The sequence below is a fragment of the Pantherophis guttatus genome, chromosome 3 (assembly GCF_059756535.1).
Source record: "Pantherophis guttatus breed Tessera chromosome 3, ASM5975653v1, whole genome shotgun sequence".
NCBI lineage: Eukaryota > Metazoa > Chordata > Lepidosauria > Squamata > Colubridae > Pantherophis > Pantherophis guttatus.
This window is the reverse complement of record NC_142065.1, coordinates 36,222,707-36,245,028: the sequence shown is the minus strand read 5'-3', so window position 1 is coordinate 36,245,028 and position 22,322 is coordinate 36,222,707. Positions and strand designations below refer to the sequence as shown.

The following is a 22,322-nucleotide window of genomic DNA, read 5'->3' as shown; positions in this document are numbered from 1 at the left end:
TAGATAGTAACAACCAGTCAAATATACAAAGGAAGATGTGATTTGCTTCATAAATTTCTTTAAAACGAGGTGCACAGCATTTCAGAGTAAGGACCAGAATTCAGCTTTGACTTGGTGAAGTCATGGCAAAAACTAAATATTACTTAATCTAGATGTAAATCTAAATTTAAACCAATTTTTATTACCCTAAATACATGAAATAATACATTGGGATTATTCTTGAAATAATAATTTTCCTTTCTGTGAAACATGACAACTGTTAGAGGAGTTGTAGGATTTGGATGCAGCTTTGTGCATTCCTGCTTTAGAAACTGAAACTCTAAAATTCAATTAATAAATACTGTTTGTTTTTTAAAATATTAGTTGGACACGAATCCCTACTGAACACTTACTACGGGGCTCTCCACCTCCTCCCCAAAGGAGATATGGTCACACGATGGTTGCTTTTGATCGCCATCTCTATGTGTTTGGTGGTGCTGCAGACAATACATTGCCTAATGAACTTCATTGCTATGATGTTGACTCTCAGACATGGGAAGTTATCCAGCCAAGTCCGGATAGTGAGGTAAAAATATAATTATTTGCCTTTGCAAAATCTCTGATTTAACAAATTGATTTCATATATGAGAGAGAGAATTATAAGGGAGAAAGAAATAGTGTAAATAGTATAAATACTGTTATTAAACATGGGACAAATTACCACTAGAATTTTAAAAAGATTATTATATTACAGCTTAGGAAGAAATAAAAATACTTATTCACTCAGACCTTTTAGTGTTCTGGTATTTTGATGTTGAATATGTTAAATGTTTAGTTTAATTTTATTATGTTTTGTTTTAACGTTTGTTGTTTTATTGCACGTTTGTAAGCTTGTTAGATCCATTAAGGAAATGAATGTTATACAATGTGGGGGGTATATATGTGAATAATTGGGTAAAAGGGGCATTTAATCACAGCTAGTCTACTGGTGAGAGGTGGAGCATTGTGAAGTGGTAAACAAAGTGAGGGTTTTACACTTCGGGAATATACCCACTCTTTCTTATGAATACTAAGATACTAAGTGATCTGATAATTTTCCTTGGTTTGATGTTGGATTGAGAGATTTTTTTTCTCTTTTTCTTTGTCTGTATTAAAAAGACACTTCTTTTTAAGTATGAACTGACCTGTATACAATAGTATATCTATATATGGTGGTGGATCAGCATATATGTGCTGTATTTCCCACACAGTTGTGTTGAATCTTAGGGCTTGAAACTGATTTTAGATTAGAAAATATTAGTTACAGAGCACCAGTGAGGAAAACTAAATTTGTGGTTGTGTACCATAATATTTGGAAAAGGTATTTTGTATTCTTTGTTTCTAGTTACCAACTGGAAGACTCTTCCATGCTGCAGCTGTTATCTGTGATGCCATGTATATCTTTGGAGGGACAGTGGATAACAACATCAGAAGTGGAGAAATGTATAGATTTCAGGTAATATATTGAAGTATTGGTCATTGATTAATATAAGAAGGATTATTACTTTAGGTTTTGACAGTGAACAACTTACTATTTACAGTAAATTTACTATTTAGTATTTATTTAGCGTAGAATTCTCTTTTGGAGCATGATCTTTTGATCAGTTTGATATATAACATTAAAAATGATTTTTTTTTATGGAATATAATGGAAAAGTTTCCTTCTGTCTTTAGCTAGTTGAGATCTAATGTACAAGTTGAGAGCAATGTTAACTTGTCACAGAAACAAGTTAAAGTGCAGAGTTATTACACTAAGGAAACATCAAGATCTAGCAGAGTTATTTTCATTTGCAGAAATTTAGAATCCAGCTGATGTGATTTCATATTTGAACTTGTGTTCTCCCATCACTTTTCCCACCATTTTTCTTTTTGTATAAAATTGATTAGTTTCCGACATTGCAAGCTGTCTAATTTTATTCCTGGATCTTCTGAACAGTTTGTGTTGTAAATAGCTAATATTTCATATACATAACTTTTCCATGTAGAATTGCTTCTGTATGGTTGTGTTTCAAGAAACCACTTACACCAGCAGTTCCCAACCTTTCTGGCTTGGCGCCCAACTGGGGGGTCAAGGGGAACTGGGCCATGCAAGCGGTGGGCTGGCGCTCAGACAGCCCTTGCACGAGTGGCAGGCCGGAACGCACACACGTAGCTCAACATGCACAAGTAGCAGACTGACACACACACGGACAAGTGCCGACCAGCCTCCCACTCGCTCAAGTTGAGCTACACACGCAGATGCACACTCCAGCCAGCCACTCTCACAACCCAATTCCAAATAAGCCTTGACCCAGTAGTGGGTCACAGCCCAGTGTTTGGGGACCTCTGATCTACACTTCTGTTTCCTTTCCTTTTCTTTATCTTATCTCATACCTTTAGTCTCTTTCGCCTACTATTTATTGCCCATTTTCTGCATTCTGCATAACATTTTCTGACCTAAGAGGAAATAATATGATGAATATGTATGTATGTGTGCATAAATCAATTAGGTCAAAGTTTTTCTTGGTACTATTTCTTATGAAAATGTTGTAGAGCAAAGAGAGTTAAATCTTCCAGATAGTGTACCATTGTATTGGTTCAATGAATTAAAGAGTTAATAACACTTATGTAATATGTTCATGCCAAACTGTTGGTCATAGCAGTAAAACTTTCCATTTAAGACTGTAACATAGCAATAACTCTTGATTTCAGTTTTCTTGTTATCCAAAATGTACTTTACATGATGACTATGGAAGACTATGGGAAAACAGGCAATTCAGTGATCTAGAATTTGTGCTTGGGGAGGTAAGTGAATTCTAATGACATGGCTGAAAAGTTATCTCTACAGGAAATTTATGTATATATCATCTGTTATTTATATTCTATGTACTTCGTTATTTATCAATATAGTTATATTAACTGCTGATAAGGGGCTTGGGAATATTTCCAGGGGTCTTGCTGTGTATAATTTCCCTGTTATATTGATAAAGAAAAACTAAAGAAAAGCTTAGAAGAAAGATGAGAACGTGAAAAATGTGTTCTGTTTCTCCATTCCGAATATAATTATTACCAATCTTGATTCCAGAAGAATATCAATTCTGCTTATATAAAGATCGTAGATGAACTATGTTACTTGTTTGCTATATATTCTCAGCCTATATAATACTCATTTATTTGGCTTAGTAATATCTGTTCATCCACTGGAGAAGTGAATTTTTCTTTCAGCCCCTATCCATAATTATCAGAGAACATGAAAGAAAAGCCAACCACTTCTCTATATGTTTAAAGTTGTTACTCATCAGTTTTCTACTTTGCTTCAGTTTTATAATTGCTGCTTTATTAAATGAGAACTGAATTTTTCCTTTTTTGCTGTTACTGTTGGATGTATGTTTTTTTCTGTTTTTTTCTGTTTTATATTTTTTTCCTATTGATAAAACATAATAAATATATATTAAAGAACTGAACAGAAGTTAGTCTCTTGAAAATGGGGGGGGGTATTCTTTCAGAATTTTTTCAGTCATAGAAGCTTCCTAAAATAGATCTTGTGCAGATACAGAGCATATAAATGACCATTCATAGTAAATTAACAACTGAAACCAGCCCTTTTCAATAAAAATAAACAATCTTATTATATGTGTATGTATGTATGTATGTGTATGTATGTTTATATATATATATGTATGTATGTGTATATATATATATATATATATATATATATATATATATATATATATATATATATATATATATATATATATATATATATATATATGTAGGTCTTTGGTTATTCGGGTCTTCTCCCACGTAAAATTGGAAGTGTCTTGGCGACGTTTCGACGAAGTCTCATTCGTCATCTTCAGGCTGGTGTTCTCGGCTTCGTGCTTCCAGGAGCAAATATTATATATTATATATTATATATAGGCTAAATTTCCAATATATAGCATTTTTAATGTTCAGTGATCAGCAAAATCCTGCAATTCCTTTTCCATGCTGTCTCCCTATTTCTGACAGAAAGAAGAGAGAGTCCGAGGACATACAGCTATTGTCACAGCTCGCTGTAAATGGCTGAGGAAGAAAATTACACAGGCAAAAGAAAGGCTGAAACAGGTATGATTTATTACAAATATTTATTGGATCCCCATTTTCCAATTTATCTTCTGGAGTAAATGAGGCCAGCGTGTAAATTACTGATATTTAACCATAAAAATAAGTTAGAATAAATATGTTTGTTTGCAGCAATTGGCTCTCCTCTCCAAGAATAATTCTATCAGGCCATTTGTTTGTGGTTTGTTTACAGCAATATATTACTGTAATAAGCATACAACAAAGGATATTACTACTAGAACTAACTAGAGAACGTTGCCATTGCTTAGCTGAAGTTTAATGACTATATTCTCTTATTAACTCCATTCACAGTATCTTTTGATACATACTTAACTTGAAACAAATGGATAGGAGGGTCACAGGCCACTAAAATTACTTATTAAGGAAAGAGCTGCAAATCGGTGCTTTCATGTTAACTAGTTGAACCTGTCATAAAGAATCCAAAGGCATGGATGCTTTCAGTGAAAAAGTAATCTAAAAGTGATGGGTGATTTCTTTTTTCAGTAGCTACAACAGGATATAATATCTGGGTAAATCTTAAAATATATACCATCATCAGATTTAGTTTGCTAAGTCTGTCTTAATTTTAATAACTAGGTAAAGCAAAAATAATAGCAAATTTGTCTAGTGTTTATGTACATGCAAGGCTATATAAATAACCATGTAATTGCTTCGTTTTGCGGCAATATTTGGCTTACATAGACTTGACTTTTATGTATTTTTGTCAAATTTAGGTAAGCCTAAATTTAGATAATGTTAACCCTAACGTTTCCCTCTCTTTATTAGAAATCTAAGCAAGAGATTAATGAGGAAGGACAAGAGGTGTCCCAAAAGGAAACGGCAGGCAACAATGTAAAGATGGGTCGCCCGCAGCCGCTGCTGGAAGTGACAATCCGGGAAGCTGAAGCTCAGCCCTTTGAAGTGCTCATGCAGTTCCTCTACACAGACAAAATCAAATACCCACGCAAAGGTAGAATAGTAGAATTGATTCCTAGGAAATGTAGTACATGTTTTCTCTGACTTTTTCTGGAATTTGTCTTTCTAAGAAAGGAAAAAAATAAACATGACTGGTGCCAGAGGCTTACCAAAAGCAAATTTCAGGTGATCACCCTCTGCAGCAAATTTCAATATGGTTTTGCCTGTGTTTTGCCAGAAGATGGCTGTGCTTCTGATGACGTGTTCCCAACATGATTTATGAAACTCTGAACAAATGTGCATTAGAAATCCTTAGCAATCGGGTAATAGCTTTTCCAGTGAAAGATGCCTTTGCCTAACATTATAAGAAATATTTGTAGGAAATATGTAAGAACCTTAAATTCTTAAGGTTCTTTAAAAAAATAAAGAATAAAAATAAAAATAAAAAATTTAAGAACCTCCAGCAGCAGGCTGAATATTGAGGCTATGAATTCTCAGCTGAGGTGCGTTGAGAATTTGTGCCTTTGAGCTTAAAGGGAGATGGAATACCAATAAGAAGAAAAAGGAAAAAAAGAGAGAGGGAAATGTCTTTCAAGGAGATAATAAGCCAGATGCTTTTCTGTATTACACTCTTGAACAGGAGAAGCCAGTTTAGATAAAGGCTTGAACAAAGTAGTTATTTTATCACTGTATTATCCCTCCCTTTTTGTGTCCCCCAAGCAAATAGCCTACTTACAGAGCAGAATTTTTGTGATTAGATTTTTAAATTATAATTTTTAAAAGCCCATATGCAATGCTAGAACATGCACTTTATAGGCTGGTGTTCTAAATTAAGCAAGGAACAGTCCAGCTTAAAGGTTCATCTTGCAAGGCCTTTTTTGTAACCATGAATCTGGAGAACTACTACTTGTCAGAATAAAGATAGTGTTTCATTTATAACCACTTGTTTAATGGCGATCCAGAATTACAACAGCCTCAGAAAGGATGCTTTATAATGAACGTATCTTTTCTTTTATATACACTGAGAGCATATGCACCAAGACAAATTCTTTGTGTGTCCAATCACACTTGGCCAATAAAAAATTATATTCTATTCTTTATGACCCACAAAGCACTTCCAGATGTTGCAAAATGTTGCACCCTTATCCCCACAGTCATATGATCACAATCAGGATCCTTGACAACGTCTTTGGACTAACAATTAGTTGCCAAACTCCATATGATCATGTGATTACCACCTGCAGTCTTCTCTACTGGGGGTTGGCTGAAAGAGCTGCCTATCGAGAAAAGCTGAACTCCTTCAGTGGGGTGCAGGAACAGAGCTGAAGGAGTTCCTTTCCAATGCCAGAGAGGAGCTGAAATTCTTTAGCAGGCAGCTCTTTCAACCAATTCCCAGAGACAAGAGGGAGCCAAAAATCTAAAAGGAGTTTAGGGAGACCACAGTAAAGTGCTGCAGTGCAGACCTGGCTTGTACCTGGCCTTTAGGGCCTCCACCAACCCACGAGGTACCCTGCGCTACACTAATAACCTGCATTGTCATTTAATGACCGAATCAGGGTATGCAGGGATTGTGGTAATTCAGTAAGGCAATTATGTGGGTATTAATGACTGCCAAAACTTATTTTTGTAATGGGCACACTCCATTACAGTCATAGGTCGAGGTCCACCTATACTCAGGGTGATACAGATAACTCATCTTACATCACAAAGTTTTCATCTTTTTGTGTTTTACTGTACTCTGTATTGCATTTCTTAACACAAAGGAATGTACATGCTTTAATAGCATTTTAATATGGGTCTTTAGAGATTCATTATTACAATATTAATATTGGGAATCAGATAATTCTCTTTCCTGCCTGCTTTCTCACCTGTCACATTGTTTGCAGTATGTGCAATTAATTGGGGTTCTTTGTTATTGTTACTTAGGACATGTGCAAGATGTTCTGCTAATCATGGATGTGTACAAGTTGGCTCTTAACTTCAAACTATCTCGATTGGAACAACTCTGTGTCCAATACATTGAGGCCTCGGTAGATCTGCAGAATGTACTTGTTGTATGTGAAAATGCAAACAAACTTCAGCTGGATCAGCTGAAGGTAGGTTTTTTTTGGAAAATTGTAGCCAAGTCTAAGCACAAGCTAGAAATCAGGAATTTGTGAATTCTAATCCTGCCTTGGGCACAAAGCCAGCAGCATGACCATAGGTCAGTCACTGTCTGTTAGGGTTAGGAAGTAGGCAAAGGCAAAACACTTCCAAACTCTTCCTAAAGAAAACTGCAGGGACTTGTCCAGCTAGTCAATACTAAATATTTAGTGTGTGTGTGTATGTAGAATTAATGAATTTTCATATATAAAACTCTTTCATTTTAAACTAACTTGAAAATTCTGCTACCAGTTAATCAATTTTCAAGTACTTTTCTTGAATGAAACCATTCATTCTTGCATATGTTTCAGCTTTTTTCCATTGTTCATGTATCAATAAACTGTGCAAACTTGAATTGTTTAAGGATGATGTCAGCTTTATTGGGAAATAAAAGGTAAATGGACCTGATCCCATAGGTTAAATAAAATAGAAAAGTACATGTTGCAACTATAGGAGATGGTATGTGCAAGCCAATATTTTCTTGATTTAGAGAGACTCTGCTAAAGAACTTTGGCAAGAATCAAAGGAAGAAAAATAAACTGGCGATGTAATTTCTGAATTTGAATCTTTCAGAATTAGCTTCTATAAATATTGCATATTCGTAGCGTTAACTGTAATGCTTGCAAAACCATTTAAACTCTATTATATTGTAGAATTTTTCTACAATTTTTTGAAATTGTAGAAAAAATGTTCCAAATATTATTTTCTTACAACGTGGGGGCTATGTATATGTACCCATTTGCATACATATGCTTCTTTTTTTTAGGAACACTGTCTGAATTTTGTGGTAAAAGAATCACACTTTAATCAGGTAATAATGATGAAAGAATTTGAACATCTTTCTTCATCTTTGATAGTAGAGATAGTACGAAGAAAGCAGCAACCTCCATTTCGAACACATTCTGATCAGCCTCTTGATATTGGTAATGTACCTTCCATCTGTTGTTTTCACGCTACAGTCTGTGTATAAATTATAGAAGTCTAGAGTACAAGATAGAATTAAAATCCATAAATAAAATGAATTTGAAATAAAATGAATTTGAAATCATAAGTAAGATTCTATATAATTTTGTAGGTGGGGAAGTGGGATGGATGATTCCAGATCTTAATGATGCCTATCCAATAAAGGATAATATTTGGAGAAAGATATATTCATTTTAACCTCCCATTACTGTCTCAGATAAACGAGCTGAATTACAGTACAGGTGTTCTACAAAGTGCAAGCTAAAAGAACATTCATTATATACTACAGGTAGTCCTCCACTTATGACAATTGACATCAAAATTTTGGTCTCTATGTAGTCATTAAGTGAGTCATCATGTGACCAGATATGATTTTACGTTACCTCAGTTATTAAGCAAATCATGGGGCTGGTAAATGAATCATGCAGTTGTAAAGCGAATCTGGCTTCCCCCATTGAGTTTGCTTGTCAGAAGCCAGCTGGGAAGGTTGCAAGTGGCAATCAGAGCCTTGATAGTACAGTGGTCTACGCACCCTGTTATTAACACAGCTGCCTGCAATTTACTGCTGGTTCGAATCTCTCCAAGGCTCAAGGATGACTCAGCCTTCCATCCTTTCTAAGGTAGGTGAAATGAGGACCCAGTTTGTGGGGGCAATAAGCTGACTTTGTATAAATATACAAAAGTATGAAGGCTATTGCTTAACGCATTGTAAGCCACCCTGAGTCTCCAGAGAAGGGCGGCATATAAATCAAATTTAAAAAAAATAAAAAATAAAAATCAGATGACTGCAAAACACTGCAACTGCTGTAATTGTGAGTTGCTTTTGCCAAGTGCCTGAATTGCAATCATGTGACTGTATTTGTGGACATAACTGGCTTTTTTCAGTGCCATCAAAATTTCAAACTGTCGTTAAAAAATGGTAATGGGTTGAGGAATACCTGTTAGTAGTACTTACATGGATGTAACTTGTCTAACTGCCTCTTATTGCTAAAACTGATACTGTGTCCTTTTTAAATTTAAACCACAGTATTTTGCAGGGTGATAATGATAATCCTTTGGTTGTTCTATAGGAGGAAAAAAATGCAGATGTGTTTTTCACATCTCCAATTGTATTTTCCAAGTATATGTGCTAATCTCTGACACTGCTGATTATGATCAGTTTGCTTGGGATGAAAAAAAGCTTACCCCTATGAGAAATAATTAATATTTTGCCAATTAAAAATCTTCAAACTTCCCCCAGGTATTAGATTTCTGGTGTTCCGCTTTATAACTCGACTGTGCAGTAATTTGTATCTGTTAACTATTTGCTTAGCTAATCAATTCGTCATCTCAGAATTTAAAAAGAATACAATAATACCTTGTAGCTTACTTCGGCTTTAAAAAAACGATTCAGGTTGTGTGAGAGACAGGGAAACTGAAAAAAATCTTCCCGGTAGAAGGCAATTGCAAATCAGTTTTACATTGTTGCCAAGAAAACATGGACATGTCTATAGTCAGTAACTTGACTTGGGGAATTTGGTACCTTAGATGATCAAATATTATGAAATTCCTCTTGATGGCATTGCATTGCACTGAAAAAGTGGATACATAATTGCAAGCCACTTCTAGCTGTTCTGATATAACTAAATCAATGGATTTCCTTGATGAGGGTGTGACATTGTCCAGATGAGGGTTATATCAGTCGGATCTGATGCTGGCTGAGTCATAACTTTTGACCACTCCCCTTGCTCCGCCCCTTTCATGCCCAGTTTAGACTCAGTCGGCCTGAGAGAAACATCTCCTACAGATCTGGCTATACAGCCCAGGTCTGTTCAATATCACAGAATTGTAAGTCTTTTTGACCACCTTTTTATTTCTATAGCTTAAAATTGTTACTTCCCCTTTAAATTTTTCCCCCCCTTCTATTGTAGCCTGCCGGTTTTGCTTTGCTAGAGCCTCCTAAGCTGCAGGCTTTGCTTCGCTCCTGGCGGCGGCCATTTTGAAAGCCCCATTTTAAAAGGGAACTTTTTTCCTTTTTCTTTTTCCTGTCTTTTTTGGGGGGGATTTTTTTGATCTATCCCACCAACGATTGTTTAAGGGGCCCTAGACCACAATACCACCAACAATAATAGCGATTACCTAATTTTAAGGGAAATTGCCAAATCGGGCCGCCGCCCACCCTACAGCGATCCCAAAACCGCTGATCAGCTGTAGAGCGGTTAATTGAAGCCCCGCGGCAATTTTAAAAGGAAATTTTTGCCGCTTTGCCACCAACGAGTCTGCAAGTTTGGGGGGGGGCAGCAAGCTTCTTCTTGCCTTCCCCTGTGGCATTTCCAGCCAGTATTTTAATTTTTTTCTCTTTGTGGCTGGGGGGGCGCTGAGGAGGTCCGTTTCTAGGCTTGCCTAGACAGATACCTCCAGAGCAGAGTTTTCCTCCTGCTCAAGTATGACCTGGCAGCCATCGTGCTTAACGCCAGAGTCGTTGCCATCTCAAATTTCAACCACGTGGTGAAACTGAAACCAAAAGCTATTTCTCCAGTCGACATCGTGGTCGCAGTGAGTATACTAAAGATGGCAGATCGCTCTTCCCATGGGGAGGAAAATACTATGTACACTGGGAAGAAATCAACTTCCAAACGTAAGCACCTTTCTAAGCCTGAGGAGAAGGATTTAGCAAAGAGGCATAAATCTCTAGAAAAGCAAGCTAGTGAAGTGCCTGCAACTGAGCCTGATAAGGGGACCCCCCCCCCCATCTACCCCCCCTCCTCCCATTTCAACTGTTAGCCAGGCCTGGTCTTCGGAGGGAGAGGGTAATGTTCTTCAACAAGACCAAAGCAATTTGCAAAACCCCTTTGCAAGTCAATTAATGACCCCTGCAACTCCTGTATTTGGTGGGCCTGCAGCTGCAGCTGCTTCAACAGGTGAATCCTCTATGCCTGTGCTAACCCCCGAAGATCCTTTAAAAAATGTGCCAGAAGGATTGAGAATTCTGATTGAACAGGCCATTGCTTCTAGAATGGCAGCCAATATTCATGGTCACCACTCTGGCTCTGCTATTTCAGAGCGATCTGCCCGTATTAGAATTTCTCCTGCAGTCAGTCTTACTGGCTCTCATTCTCCTGCAGCCTCCAGAGTTAGTGAAGCCTTTGTGTTTGAGGAAGAGAGACATTCTGACCTATCAGATGATGAGGGGATAATCCAAGATCAACCTGCCTTTACAGGATTATTTCCCCCCAATAAATTCAAGTCTTTATTGCATAAGGCTCGCTTAACAGCCGCCTTAAAGGAAGATGAATACTTTCAAGAGATGCAGGAGGCTCAAAAGGGTGGACTACAGGGACCTTTTTCTGAGCCCCCCCCTGAACTTTGTTATGTACCAACTCCACAACTGTTCATAGACGTGGTAAAGAAACAGTGGGCTGGGCCTGCAACCATGGCATCTGCACATGGTTCAGATAAGAAATATTATGCTGTTGCTCCAAAGTTTGCTCAACTCTTGCAAGTTCCACCTGTAGACAGTCCTGTAGCGGCCCTTTCCTCTTCTTCTTCATACGTAACTGGGGATACTTCTGAAGGTCTAAGGCCAGAAGACAAAAAGTTAGAATTTCTGTTTAAAAAGAACCATCAGGCCTCGGCATGGGCAATTCAATCAGCTTCATCAGCCTCATTTTTTAATAGAACTACCATCCTTTGGCTTCAACAGTTACAGGCAAGGGTACCCCCCAGTGAGGTTCGCCTTCATCAGGATATTAATAAAATCATTGCTGCCACTCAATTTTCGGCTGATGCAACCTTGAATTCAGCCAAATTCGCATCCAGAGCCTTAGCCTCTACAGTTTCAGCCCGCAGGATGCTTTGGCTTCGCCAATGGCCTGCTGACCTTAAGGCCAAATGGCGCTTGGCTGCAGCTCCATATTCTGCAAACAGACTATTTGGGGAATCACTTGACCCTCTTCTTGTAGAGACACGGGACAAGCGAAAAATTTTGCCCTCAACATACAAACGGGCTGAAGGAAGACCCTCTCCATATTACAGAAGGCCTTCCTTTCGTTCCTACCCCCAGGGAGGCCCCTCCAGGCAGGAATATCTTCAGGGATCCTATCGATCCTCGGACCGTCAATATTTTCGGGACAGGAGCAGACAATTCCAGCCCAAACGGTCCTTTCGGGGTTCTGGTTTCCGCCAGTCCCGCAGTCGTAAGTGACTCACTACCAAATCCTCCAGTAGGGGGTCGCCTGTCCCTCTTCGCGGACAGGTGGGAAAGGTCATCTTCAGACCTTTGGGTTCTTTCAGTTGTAAAATTCGGCCTCCCCCTGGAATTTCTCTCCAGGCCTCCAACCCGCTTTCTTCAATGTCCAACTTCCAAAAGCGAATCCAGACCTCAATTAATGAACCAAGCAGTTCAGCACCTACTACAGATTCACGCCATAGAGGAGGTCCCCCACGATCAATGGAAACAGGGGTATTATTCCATCCTGTTCGTAGTTCCAAAGCGGTCAGGGGGGTGGAGAGCCATTCTGGTCTTAAAAAATCTCAACTCATACATAGTGTATCGCAGATTCAAAATGTGTTCACTAACCTCTATTCTTCAAGGGATTCGTCCCAACGATTTCTAGTTTCCATAGACCTCATGGGGGCTTATCTTCACATTCCCATCCTGCCAAAGCATCGACAGTATCTCCGATTCAGCTATGCAGGAAAGCATTTTCAATACCGGGCTCTTCCCTTCGGACTGGCATCTGCACCAAGGGTCTTCACAAAGGTCCTGGCGGTGGTGGCGGCTCACCTGAGACAACAACCGGTAAGGATCCAGGCTTACCTGGACGATATTCTGATTCAGGCTCACTCTCAAGAGCAAGCCTTACACGACCTACACCTCACGATTCAAACCCTGAACAACCATGGGTTCTTGGTCAACTACAAAAAAAAAGTCAGTTAGTGCCAGTCACCAGGATCACCCATCTTGGCGCCATCATAGACGCAGCCCAGGGGACCGTCTACCTAACCTTGGAACGACGGTCAGACATCAGGGACCTAGTAGCTCTCATTCGCAGAACTCCATCAGTTCCATTGGCCACTCTATCCAAGCTCTTAGGCAAGATGGTCTCCTGCGTCCAGATCGTCCCATGGGCACACCTTCACGCTCGCCACTTGCAGTGGTTCCTGCTTCCTTTTCAAAAGAAACGCCAAGCTCACACCATGTTAACAGTCAAAGTTCCACTTTCAGTCAGGCGATCGCTAGGTTGGTGGACATCGCCTTCTCTCGACAAGGGGTGTCTCTTCATGAATCACGACCGACTTGTACTCACTACAGACGCCAGCCTTCACGGATGGGGGGCTCATCTTGCATCACACGTGGCTCAGGGCCGTTGGTCTGCATCAGACCTCGCCAACCCTATCAACTGGCTGGAGCTGAAGGCCATTCGTCTCGCTCTCACGCACTTTCACCGGTTCGTGCAACACCGTCATGTTCTGGTGTTGACAGACAATATGGCGGCGAAGGCACATGTCAACCGTCAAGGGGGCACCCACTCAAAGCGCCTCATGGAGGAATCATTTCGCCTGGGCAAGTGGGCAGAACAACACCTCCTCTCCATCAGAGCGGACCACATTGCGGGGTCGGAAAACACACAGGCGGATTTCCTGAGCAGGACAGAGGTGGACAACAGCGAGTGGCAGATTCATCCCGACATATTTCATCAGATTTGCAACAGGTTCGGCATCCCAGCCATAGATCTCTTCGCCACACACTTGAACAATCAGCTTCCTCGCTTCTTCTCGAGGTTCCCGACGCCAGGGGCGGAAGGGGTCAACGCTCTCCGTCTCACCTGGCCGCCGGGTCTTCACTGTGCCTTTCCACCGCTGCCTCTGATTCCGGCCCTGATTCGGAAGGTCATCGCCGACAGAGCAGAAATTATCCTCGTGGCTCCCCACTGGCCACGCCGTCCGTGGTTCGCAGACCTGGTCAGTCTCTCCACATTTCACCCTTGGAGGATTCCACCAGGCGAGATTGTACTGCGTCAGGGGAACCTTCTTCATCCGGACCCTCAGTGGCTCCAACTGACTGCATGGCGCTTGAAGGGGCCCGTCTAAGGCAGGACAATTATTCAGATAGGGTGATTCACATTGTTCAAGCCTGCAGACGTAAATCCACAGTCAGACTCTACGATATCTCCTGGCTCGCCTTTTATAGGTGGTGCCGTTCCCGGCAGATAGATCCTGTTTCAGCCTCACCTGCCCAGATCTTGGAGTTCCTCAGAGATGGGTTTGACCGTGGTCTGGCCCATAGTACCCTTCGGAGACATGTGGCGGCTCTGTCTACGGCCTTGTCCAGTCCATCCGGCCGACCGCTCACTCAGCACCCTGTGATAAAAAAGTTCCTGCGAGGAGCCAGGCTCTTGCGGCCCTCCTCGATTCATAGATACCCTACTTGGGATTTGCCCAAGGTCCTTAACGCTTTAACTGAGAATCCCTTTGAACCCCTCCGCACGGTTCACCTTCGCTTTCTCACCCTTAAGGTGGTTTTCCTTATAGCCATAACTTCAGCCCGTCGCATTTCGGAGCTGGCAGCCCTCTCAGTTAGGGAGGATCTCTGTGTTTTCCGGCCGGACACAGTTATTTTGAGATTGGACCCTTCCTTTATTCCCAAGGTTAATTCCCCCTTTCACAGGGCCCAAGAGGTTATTTTGCCCAATTTCTGTTCCCGGCCCTCTCATGCCTTGGAACGAAGGTGGCATACCTTAGATGTACGGAGGGCCCTAAAGATTTATATCAAAGGACTGCTCCCTTCAGGAAGTCAGAGGCTCTGTTTGTTTCCTTTTTGCCAGGCTCCCTAGGGCTCAAAGTCTCTTCTGCCACAATTGGTAGATGGATCAGGGCTTGCATCGCCTCGGCATATCAGGCCCAGGCGATTCCTGTTCCCAATAGCATTACTGCCCACTCCACTAGGAGTGCTGCTACCTCAGCAGCTTGGGCAACTCAGGCCTCCCTTGAGGAGGTATGTAGGGCAGCCACCTGGTCTACCCCCTCGCCATTTATTCGTCATTACAAGATAGATACCTTTGCTTCTGCTGAAGCGTCATTTGGCAGGAGGGTTTTGCAGCAGGTGCATCGTGCGAGGGTCTCTCCAGGCCCTTCGACATCCCGCCCTTGAGACAGCCAAATCTTTGGTATGTCCCTCATCTGGACAATGTCACACCCTCATCAAGGAAATTGGGCATTGGTCTTACCTTAAATGCCAGATTTCTTGAGGGGGGTGACATTGTCCAGCCCCTCCCTCTGTCTCAGTGCCTGTACAGTTTATTGTTCTTGTTCAGTAGTTTTTTTTCCAGTTGTCCCGTTGGACCGAATTACTTCCTCCTGATAACGGGGGTTCCTGTTGGAGATACTTCTGGTGGCCTTCCTTCGTCAAAACTGAGCATGAAAGGGGCGGAGCAAGGGGAGTGGTCAAAAGTTATGACTCAGCCAGCATCAGATCCGACTGATATAACCCTCATCTGGACAATGTCACCCCCCTCAAGAAATCTGGCATTTAAGGTAAGACCAATGCCCATTTTCAACATCTCGGGCAAACCTTTATGTTCTTGTGTGTGCAGGAACCTCGTTGATTCAGGATATGAAAGCCTATTTGGAAGGTGCTGGTTTAGAATTCTGTGATATCATTCTACTGTTAGATGGTCATCCAAGACCAGCTCATAAAGCTATTCTTGCAGCCCGCTCTAGGTATGTTTTACATTTAAGTAATCCATGATATAAAATTATACAGATGTTAGACTATAACTTCTTATTTTGACTTCTTTTTTGTAAGATAAAAATTAGGCCCAAGCTTGCATGCCTCCCAGTTACTTTTCTTTTCTTGCACATACAGAAATTAATATCTGAACAAAAGGAGACTTCAATATTTTGAATGTAGAACTTTTATTGATTTTATTTTTTTTTATATATATATATATATATATATAGACTGCCCTCCTGTACCATACATTAAAAATGCAGTGCAGAATAGAAATGTTTGATAAGAAATGTTGAATAATTTTATTTATTTATTTAAATTTATTATTTATTTATTCATCCTTCCATTCATTTTTCTGAACTTCCCATCTCCCCCAGAGAGGCAGTATAAATAATATTGTATAAAATCTTTGCACAATGTGTAAGTTTAAAAACACTATAAATGGGTTGCATTTGATAAACAAAATTTTTAAAAGGCATTTAAAAATGCTCCAGCATTTCATTCTCTACTCTTTATTTTGTTTGTTGAACAACCAACCAGTGACACAATTTATGAGAACAAGGAAAGTATGGAATCAACTATGATTCAACCAGTTTCTTCCTTTTTTCTCCAGTTACTTTGAAGCCATGTTTCGTTCTTTTATGCCAGAAGATGGCCAAGTTAATATTTCAATTGGTGAGATGGTGCCAAGCAAACAAGCATTTGAATCTATGTTACGATATATTTATTATGGTGAAGTGAATATGCCTCCTGAAGATTCACTGTATCCTTTATCTGGTTTAATATTTTACTCATGTTAAGTATTACAACAGAGATGCTCAGTGTTTTCTAGCTGAGGGCACATACTTTCCATGATGTGCCAGGGACCACAAACCAAAATGAGTGGTGCCACAACAAAACCCACATTAATTACAGGTAACTTAATAATCTCCAGATTTTTTTTTTCACTATTTCCCCCTTCTATTACATTCAAAATTGCAACTTTAAAATCTCTGGGGATTGTACCCAAGGCTTAAGAGACTAGCCTGTGGCTCATTTTGTACAATTCTGGGTGCAGAATTATATATAAATTAGCTTATAATTATTTGGTAATAAATATCCTGGATAGGGCTTCAGTGAGTCTTGTAGGATAGAAGAGAAGAGGAAAAATAAATGCTTACTAGAGAGAACCTGTTTTATGAATGTTAACTCCAAAGTTAACATAACAGGATCATTTTTCCTGTCAAGTTGTCCCTAGTCTACTAAGGCTGGAAATCTGACTTGATAGCTTTAAAATACTCAATCTTTGCAGGAAGGAAATGGAGCCTCCATATTTTCATTGTTCTCCTTCCTGGAGAAGCTCTTTGTCTCCTGAAAATCTAGTATGTTCTGATTCCTACTGAAAATAGAAGGAACATCACAGTCAGATCTAGAACTAGTCCACTAATTTTCCACTATTCAGATTAGAGTTCCTCAGGCAAGGAAATAGATTGTTGGTGGCTCATCATAAGAAATAATCCTCTACTAATACATCAATTCTAGGTCTTTATTTTGCTTACGCCAGCTCCTTTCTGTGTATTTGAGTTCACGGAGAATTGGGAAACAGCTGCTGCACATATAATATAGCTGAAAAGACAGCAATGTGCATGGCCCAGAGCCAAAGACAATTTTCAAGAAGGCAGCCAGCTGCAATTATAACAATAACACACTAGAGAGAATATAAGCAGAGGTCAAACCTTTGTTTGTCCTTATTGCTATTTCGTTTCGGTTTATTGTACTTGCATCCTTACAACATGAAACACGAATTCTCTTTAACTGTTTTTTTTTAGCTACCTCTTTGCTGCCCCTTATTATTATGGGTTCTATAATAATCGTCTTCAAGCATATTGCAAGCAGAATCTGGAAATGAATGTTACTGTGGAAAATGTGCTTCAGGTAATTGCTACTAATGAATCAATTTGGAACTAATTGTAATTATTTCTTTTTTTTTCATAGAATAATCAATTGAAAGTTCTAAAAATAAGTACTGCACAGTTTGCAGGATTAGACTGATTTTCTGATTAGTTCCTGTGGTTTATCTCTCTCTATGGTCTACCTATCTCTATGGTCAGTGTAGAGTGCAGTGAATTCCCTTTTTGTAATTATTGATTACAAAAAATATATTACAAAACTTGTAATATACAAATCCTTAACATATTTTAAAACAAAGATGATAAAGTTTACTTTACTGGTTTTATGTAAGAATGGAAGGTAAGTTATACATTGTGCAGGTTATAATATTAGAGTCCTCTTTCATTCATATGAATAATTTCAAATCAAGGAAAACGGCCAATTGGCAAACTACCAGATGATTTCAGATTATATAGGACAAATCTCTGTATCTAAATGTCCCCATGCTCTGAAGAATTCCTGGAAGGCCAGAGCCATCATATATTTCCCCAATAGTGTAAAGCTGATATGTCATTAAATTAAGCCATGCCATGCAAAATGGTGCACATTAACTATCTGCTGCAATGCTTTTATGAAGCTCTAGAAAGTTAATCTTCAGCGAAGTCTATTCATATGTATATTTAGGGCTGCAAAGAGATTTGGTTTGAAAGGAAACCAAATGTGGTTTGGAGAGTGTCTATAAGCACATTTGTTGGAAATACAGGTAGTTCTTTAGTTATGACTGGTCACCTAGCAACCATTCAAAGTTAGGAAAGATCACCTCAAAGATACGTATGACCCAGTCCCAAAGTTACATCACTATACCACCCCTACACTCATTCGCTCTTTTACCACCAACAACAGAGATGCTGCAGTATGCCGCTCCACCACTTATTTCCGCTCTGCCCCGATTCTGCCCTGCTGGGTCCCAACAGGCACTGTGCCTGCTTTGCAACGCATTGGATTCCACATTTCTCCCCACCCCATCACTCATTAGTCACCTTTCAAAGATCTCTAGAGCTCAGGAGGTTGGGGTAGGGAAGGAGGCTGTACCATTGCTGGGCCACACAACACATTTCTGCAAGTCGATATTTTCTCAGCAAAAAATAAGACTAGCAAAACACTGGGGTTTTTTTCTTCATTAGACACTGGCTTTAGCTCTCTCAGCATTAATATTAGCACAGTTAATGCTTGCGGTTGTTAGCTGAAATTCTTTATTTAACAGCCACTGTGACATATGACTGTGATGAGCAGGCTTTATTACAGTCATATCTTGAGGACTACCTGTATTTTAGAGCTACCATGCCTTTTCTTGACATTTAATTGGCTAACCTCCACAACTTCTGCTCTCAAAAGTATTGATAGTTTAAGATGTTCATTACAGATGTATGCTACAAATTACATTTTTCATCTGCACAGCCCTAACATTCAAGTTTATAGAGTCTTTTTGATGCAAGAAACTTGTTTTTTTTTCTTCAGATTTTAGAGGCAGCTGATAGGACCCAGGCATTGGACATGAAGAGACACTGCCTATATATCATTGTTCACCAGTTCACCAAGGTTGGTTGGATGTTTTCTGGGGTACTGGGCATCTGCTGTCCTCTTTCACTGCCATGGTTGAAAACAGCTTAAGGTAGTCCTCAGTTTCATTCTTGTTGCTCCCTTTGGATTGTTTGCTATGCATTTTTAATCTGCCTTGATTAACTTTCAGTGTTCCTCACCCATTGTCTCCCTTTAAATGTTTCCTGTTCTTTGTTCTTCTGTTAGTATCGGTAACGTATTGATACATATAAATGTATGTATGTGTATAATATTTATATCTAATTATTTATAGGAGTCATGTTTCCTACAATTAAGATGGTAGTGTTATAATTAAATTATATATTACATTTACATTGTTTACAAGTGTGAAATTAATTTTAGAGAATCCAAGAAGAGTGTTTTGTTTTGTTTTGTTTTGTTCTGTTCTGTTCTGTTCTGTTCTGTTTTGTTTGGCACACACCAGGGAAGTCTACAGTGCTTTTTAACCACAGAGTAGTTCGGTAGCCTAAGATTGTTCATTTGTTCATGTATGTGCGCTATCCATGATTCACCACACGGGGGAGAACCAGCTTTATGCCAGCTGGCTAGCAGTGTTGGGGGGGGGGTGTTGGGTCATCTGGGTTTTCTTCTGCCAATCTTGCCTCACATTTGGACAAGTCTGGTGCTGGCTTCAGGATGAAACACTGCTAGTTTTTCCCACCAAAGTGGTACCTATTTATCTTCTTGCATTTTTACATGCTTTCAAACTGTTAAGTTGGCAGAAGCTAGAAGCAAATGATGGGACCTCACTCTGCCAGGTGGTCCTGTGGGCTTGAACTGCTGTAGTGCTGGCCCTCTCTGTCTGACAAATCCATGTATTTAAGATGCTGCACCACTGCGGCCCCTTATGTTTCATTAATAGCAGCTCTCCCAGTAGCATAACGCATCTATGCAATATCATAACCATTATATTTCAAGGTCAATTTTTATATATTGCATAGCTGGACAAAGATAAGAAGAGCTCCTATGTTTCATTAATAACAGCTCGTCCTATCTTTGTCCAGCTATGCAATGTATAAAAATTGACCTTGAAATGTAATGGTTATTATATAGCATAGTTGCGTTACATGATCAGAAGGAAAATAATTCAAAATACACAGCACAAGTCTAATAGGACTAAAGAAAGATACAACATTCCAATAGGATCAATTGGAAGCCACAGATATATTTATTATTACTTTTTCTTTTCAGGTTGGTTGCAATGCGGTTCTACAAGGCTACACTTGTAAAAACATTCTGTAATATGCAGATTGAATGATATTTGGGAAGTCACCAAGAAATTTTCCAATTAAATCCAAACTATATTTCCACTATAAAAAAACCTTTTAAAATTAGAAATTGGCTTTGGAGATTGTATTTAGCCATTTTTAAAATTATTTAATTTTTTACAACACTATAAAAATGTTAATATTTTAAGATTCCATCTGTTAAAAGCCATTGTTTAAATGTCTTTTCTATTGATTTTTTGAGAATCTCATCACTAGTTTTCAAAAGCTACATCTTGCATAATTATGCAGACATGAGAGCTCTAGAACAAAGGAATAGAAAATCTTAAATGTTGATTGTTTCTTCTAATTATTGCTAAACTTGCTTGTTTTATGGAAAGTAAAACATGTTCCATTACATTAGTTTTCTGTTTTAAGATTAGATTCATTATGTTCACTTGAAGAAATAAAATATTAATTTGTACAAACATATTACTGGATTCATAGTAATAACAAACCATTTTCCCTTTCTTGAAGGTATCCAAGCTACCAAATCTTCGGTCTCTCAGTCAACCTCTTCTACTTGACATCATAGAATCATTAGCAAATCACATATCAGACAAACAGTGTGCTGAGCTTGGAGCAGATATTTAAGATTTTGTTTATTCTGTATCTTGCATATTTTCTTCTAAGAGGTTACACACTTCCTATATATAAAGATATTTAATCTTTGTTATCAACACATGTTGATATGGTAAGAAGCCCTGATGAAGTCATCTTGTGTAAGATGAGTGGCCATATACATCTGATAAAATAACTACATGAATAAAGCAGGAAACCTTTGAAAATGTAATGATACTTCTGACTTTCTAAACAAACATTTGAGCTGTATTATTTGGATTGTAGGCACATGAAGGCTACAAATTGTTACCTCTGATAGACTATATATCTCCATAGTTATTGATGAGTATTGATAATACACTTTTGATTCTTTGTCAGAACAATGTTGCTAAATTGAAAATTTCAAGGACTTGTTCAGGCAAACTCCAAGAATTGGACACAACTGAATGGAACAAAAAAATGTTGCACATGTAGACATATTGCGATGATTAAGGTATAAAAAGCAAAGGAATACTGTTCTTTCCAAAAACAGGTTATGCAGTGAAACAACAAAAGTATTCCTCTTTCTTTAGCAGTATAATGACTTCTTTTGACAATCTGCAGCCAATCTACATTATTTTAAGATGTCAAAGATTTTCTTCAGAATACTGAATTGCCATTCCTTTTGCAGCACTTGTCTCTTTATGTGTTTCCTAAAAAGTTTATTGTACTTTTATTTATTGTTATGTTATGAGCCTCCCAGAGTTCTTTGGAAGTTGGGTAAGTTCTAAATCAAAATAAATGAATTGTAGTAAATTTATGAAGTTATACTGGGTGACAGTATAGACATGGAATCTTAAAAACCTTCTCTTTTAAAATTAACTGCACATTTCAAACTCTTTTGTTCTATATGTAATTTGAAAGACATTGAGTTGGATGGCATACAAATTTAATAAATCATTATCGTCGTTGTGGAAAACTCCTTATCATCCCACTGATAAGTATATTTTAAAAGATGGATTCATATATCAACTAAGCCAAATGAGCACATTTTGTGCAACTATGCCAGGGGTTGGCAATCCGCCGCTCTCGAGCCGCATGTGGCTCTTTCATCCCTCTGCTGCACTGAACACAAGTTTTCAGGGGAAAGGAGGCACAGCCCTGCACATGCTGAAGGAGGTTTTGGCATTTGAGCA

At 39.0% G+C, this 22,322-nt stretch overlaps 1 protein-coding gene across 2 annotated transcripts in view; it reads left to right on the top strand.

The window, feature by feature from the left end:
* The window catches only part of LZTR1 (leucine zipper like post translational regulator 1), a 29,216-nt gene extending 7,111 nt beyond the window's left edge, over positions 1-22,105 (top strand). The window contains exons 9-20 of one of the 2 annotated variants that reach the window (XM_034414142.3): positions 364-565; positions 1,364-1,474; positions 2,710-2,802; positions 4,009-4,104; positions 4,888-5,071; positions 6,943-7,112; positions 7,925-8,081; positions 15,696-15,822; positions 16,446-16,595; positions 17,641-17,746; positions 19,220-19,300; positions 21,064-22,105. In XM_034414142.3, coding sequence (XP_034270033.1) covers positions 364-565; positions 1,364-1,474; positions 2,710-2,802; positions 4,009-4,104; positions 4,888-5,071; positions 6,943-7,112; positions 7,925-8,081; positions 15,696-15,822; positions 16,446-16,595; positions 17,641-17,746; positions 19,220-19,300; positions 21,064-21,180 — 1,594 coding nt within the window. In that variant the 3' untranslated portion in view covers positions 21,181-22,105. Of the gene's footprint in view, positions 1-363; positions 566-1,363; positions 1,475-2,709; positions 2,803-4,008; positions 4,105-4,887; positions 5,072-6,942; positions 7,113-7,924; positions 8,082-15,695; positions 15,823-16,445; positions 16,596-17,640; positions 17,747-19,219; positions 19,374-21,063 lie in introns of both variants that reach the window. The other variant, XM_034414143.3, reaches the window with a different exon arrangement.
* Positions 22,106-22,322: the final 217 nt, after the last annotated feature.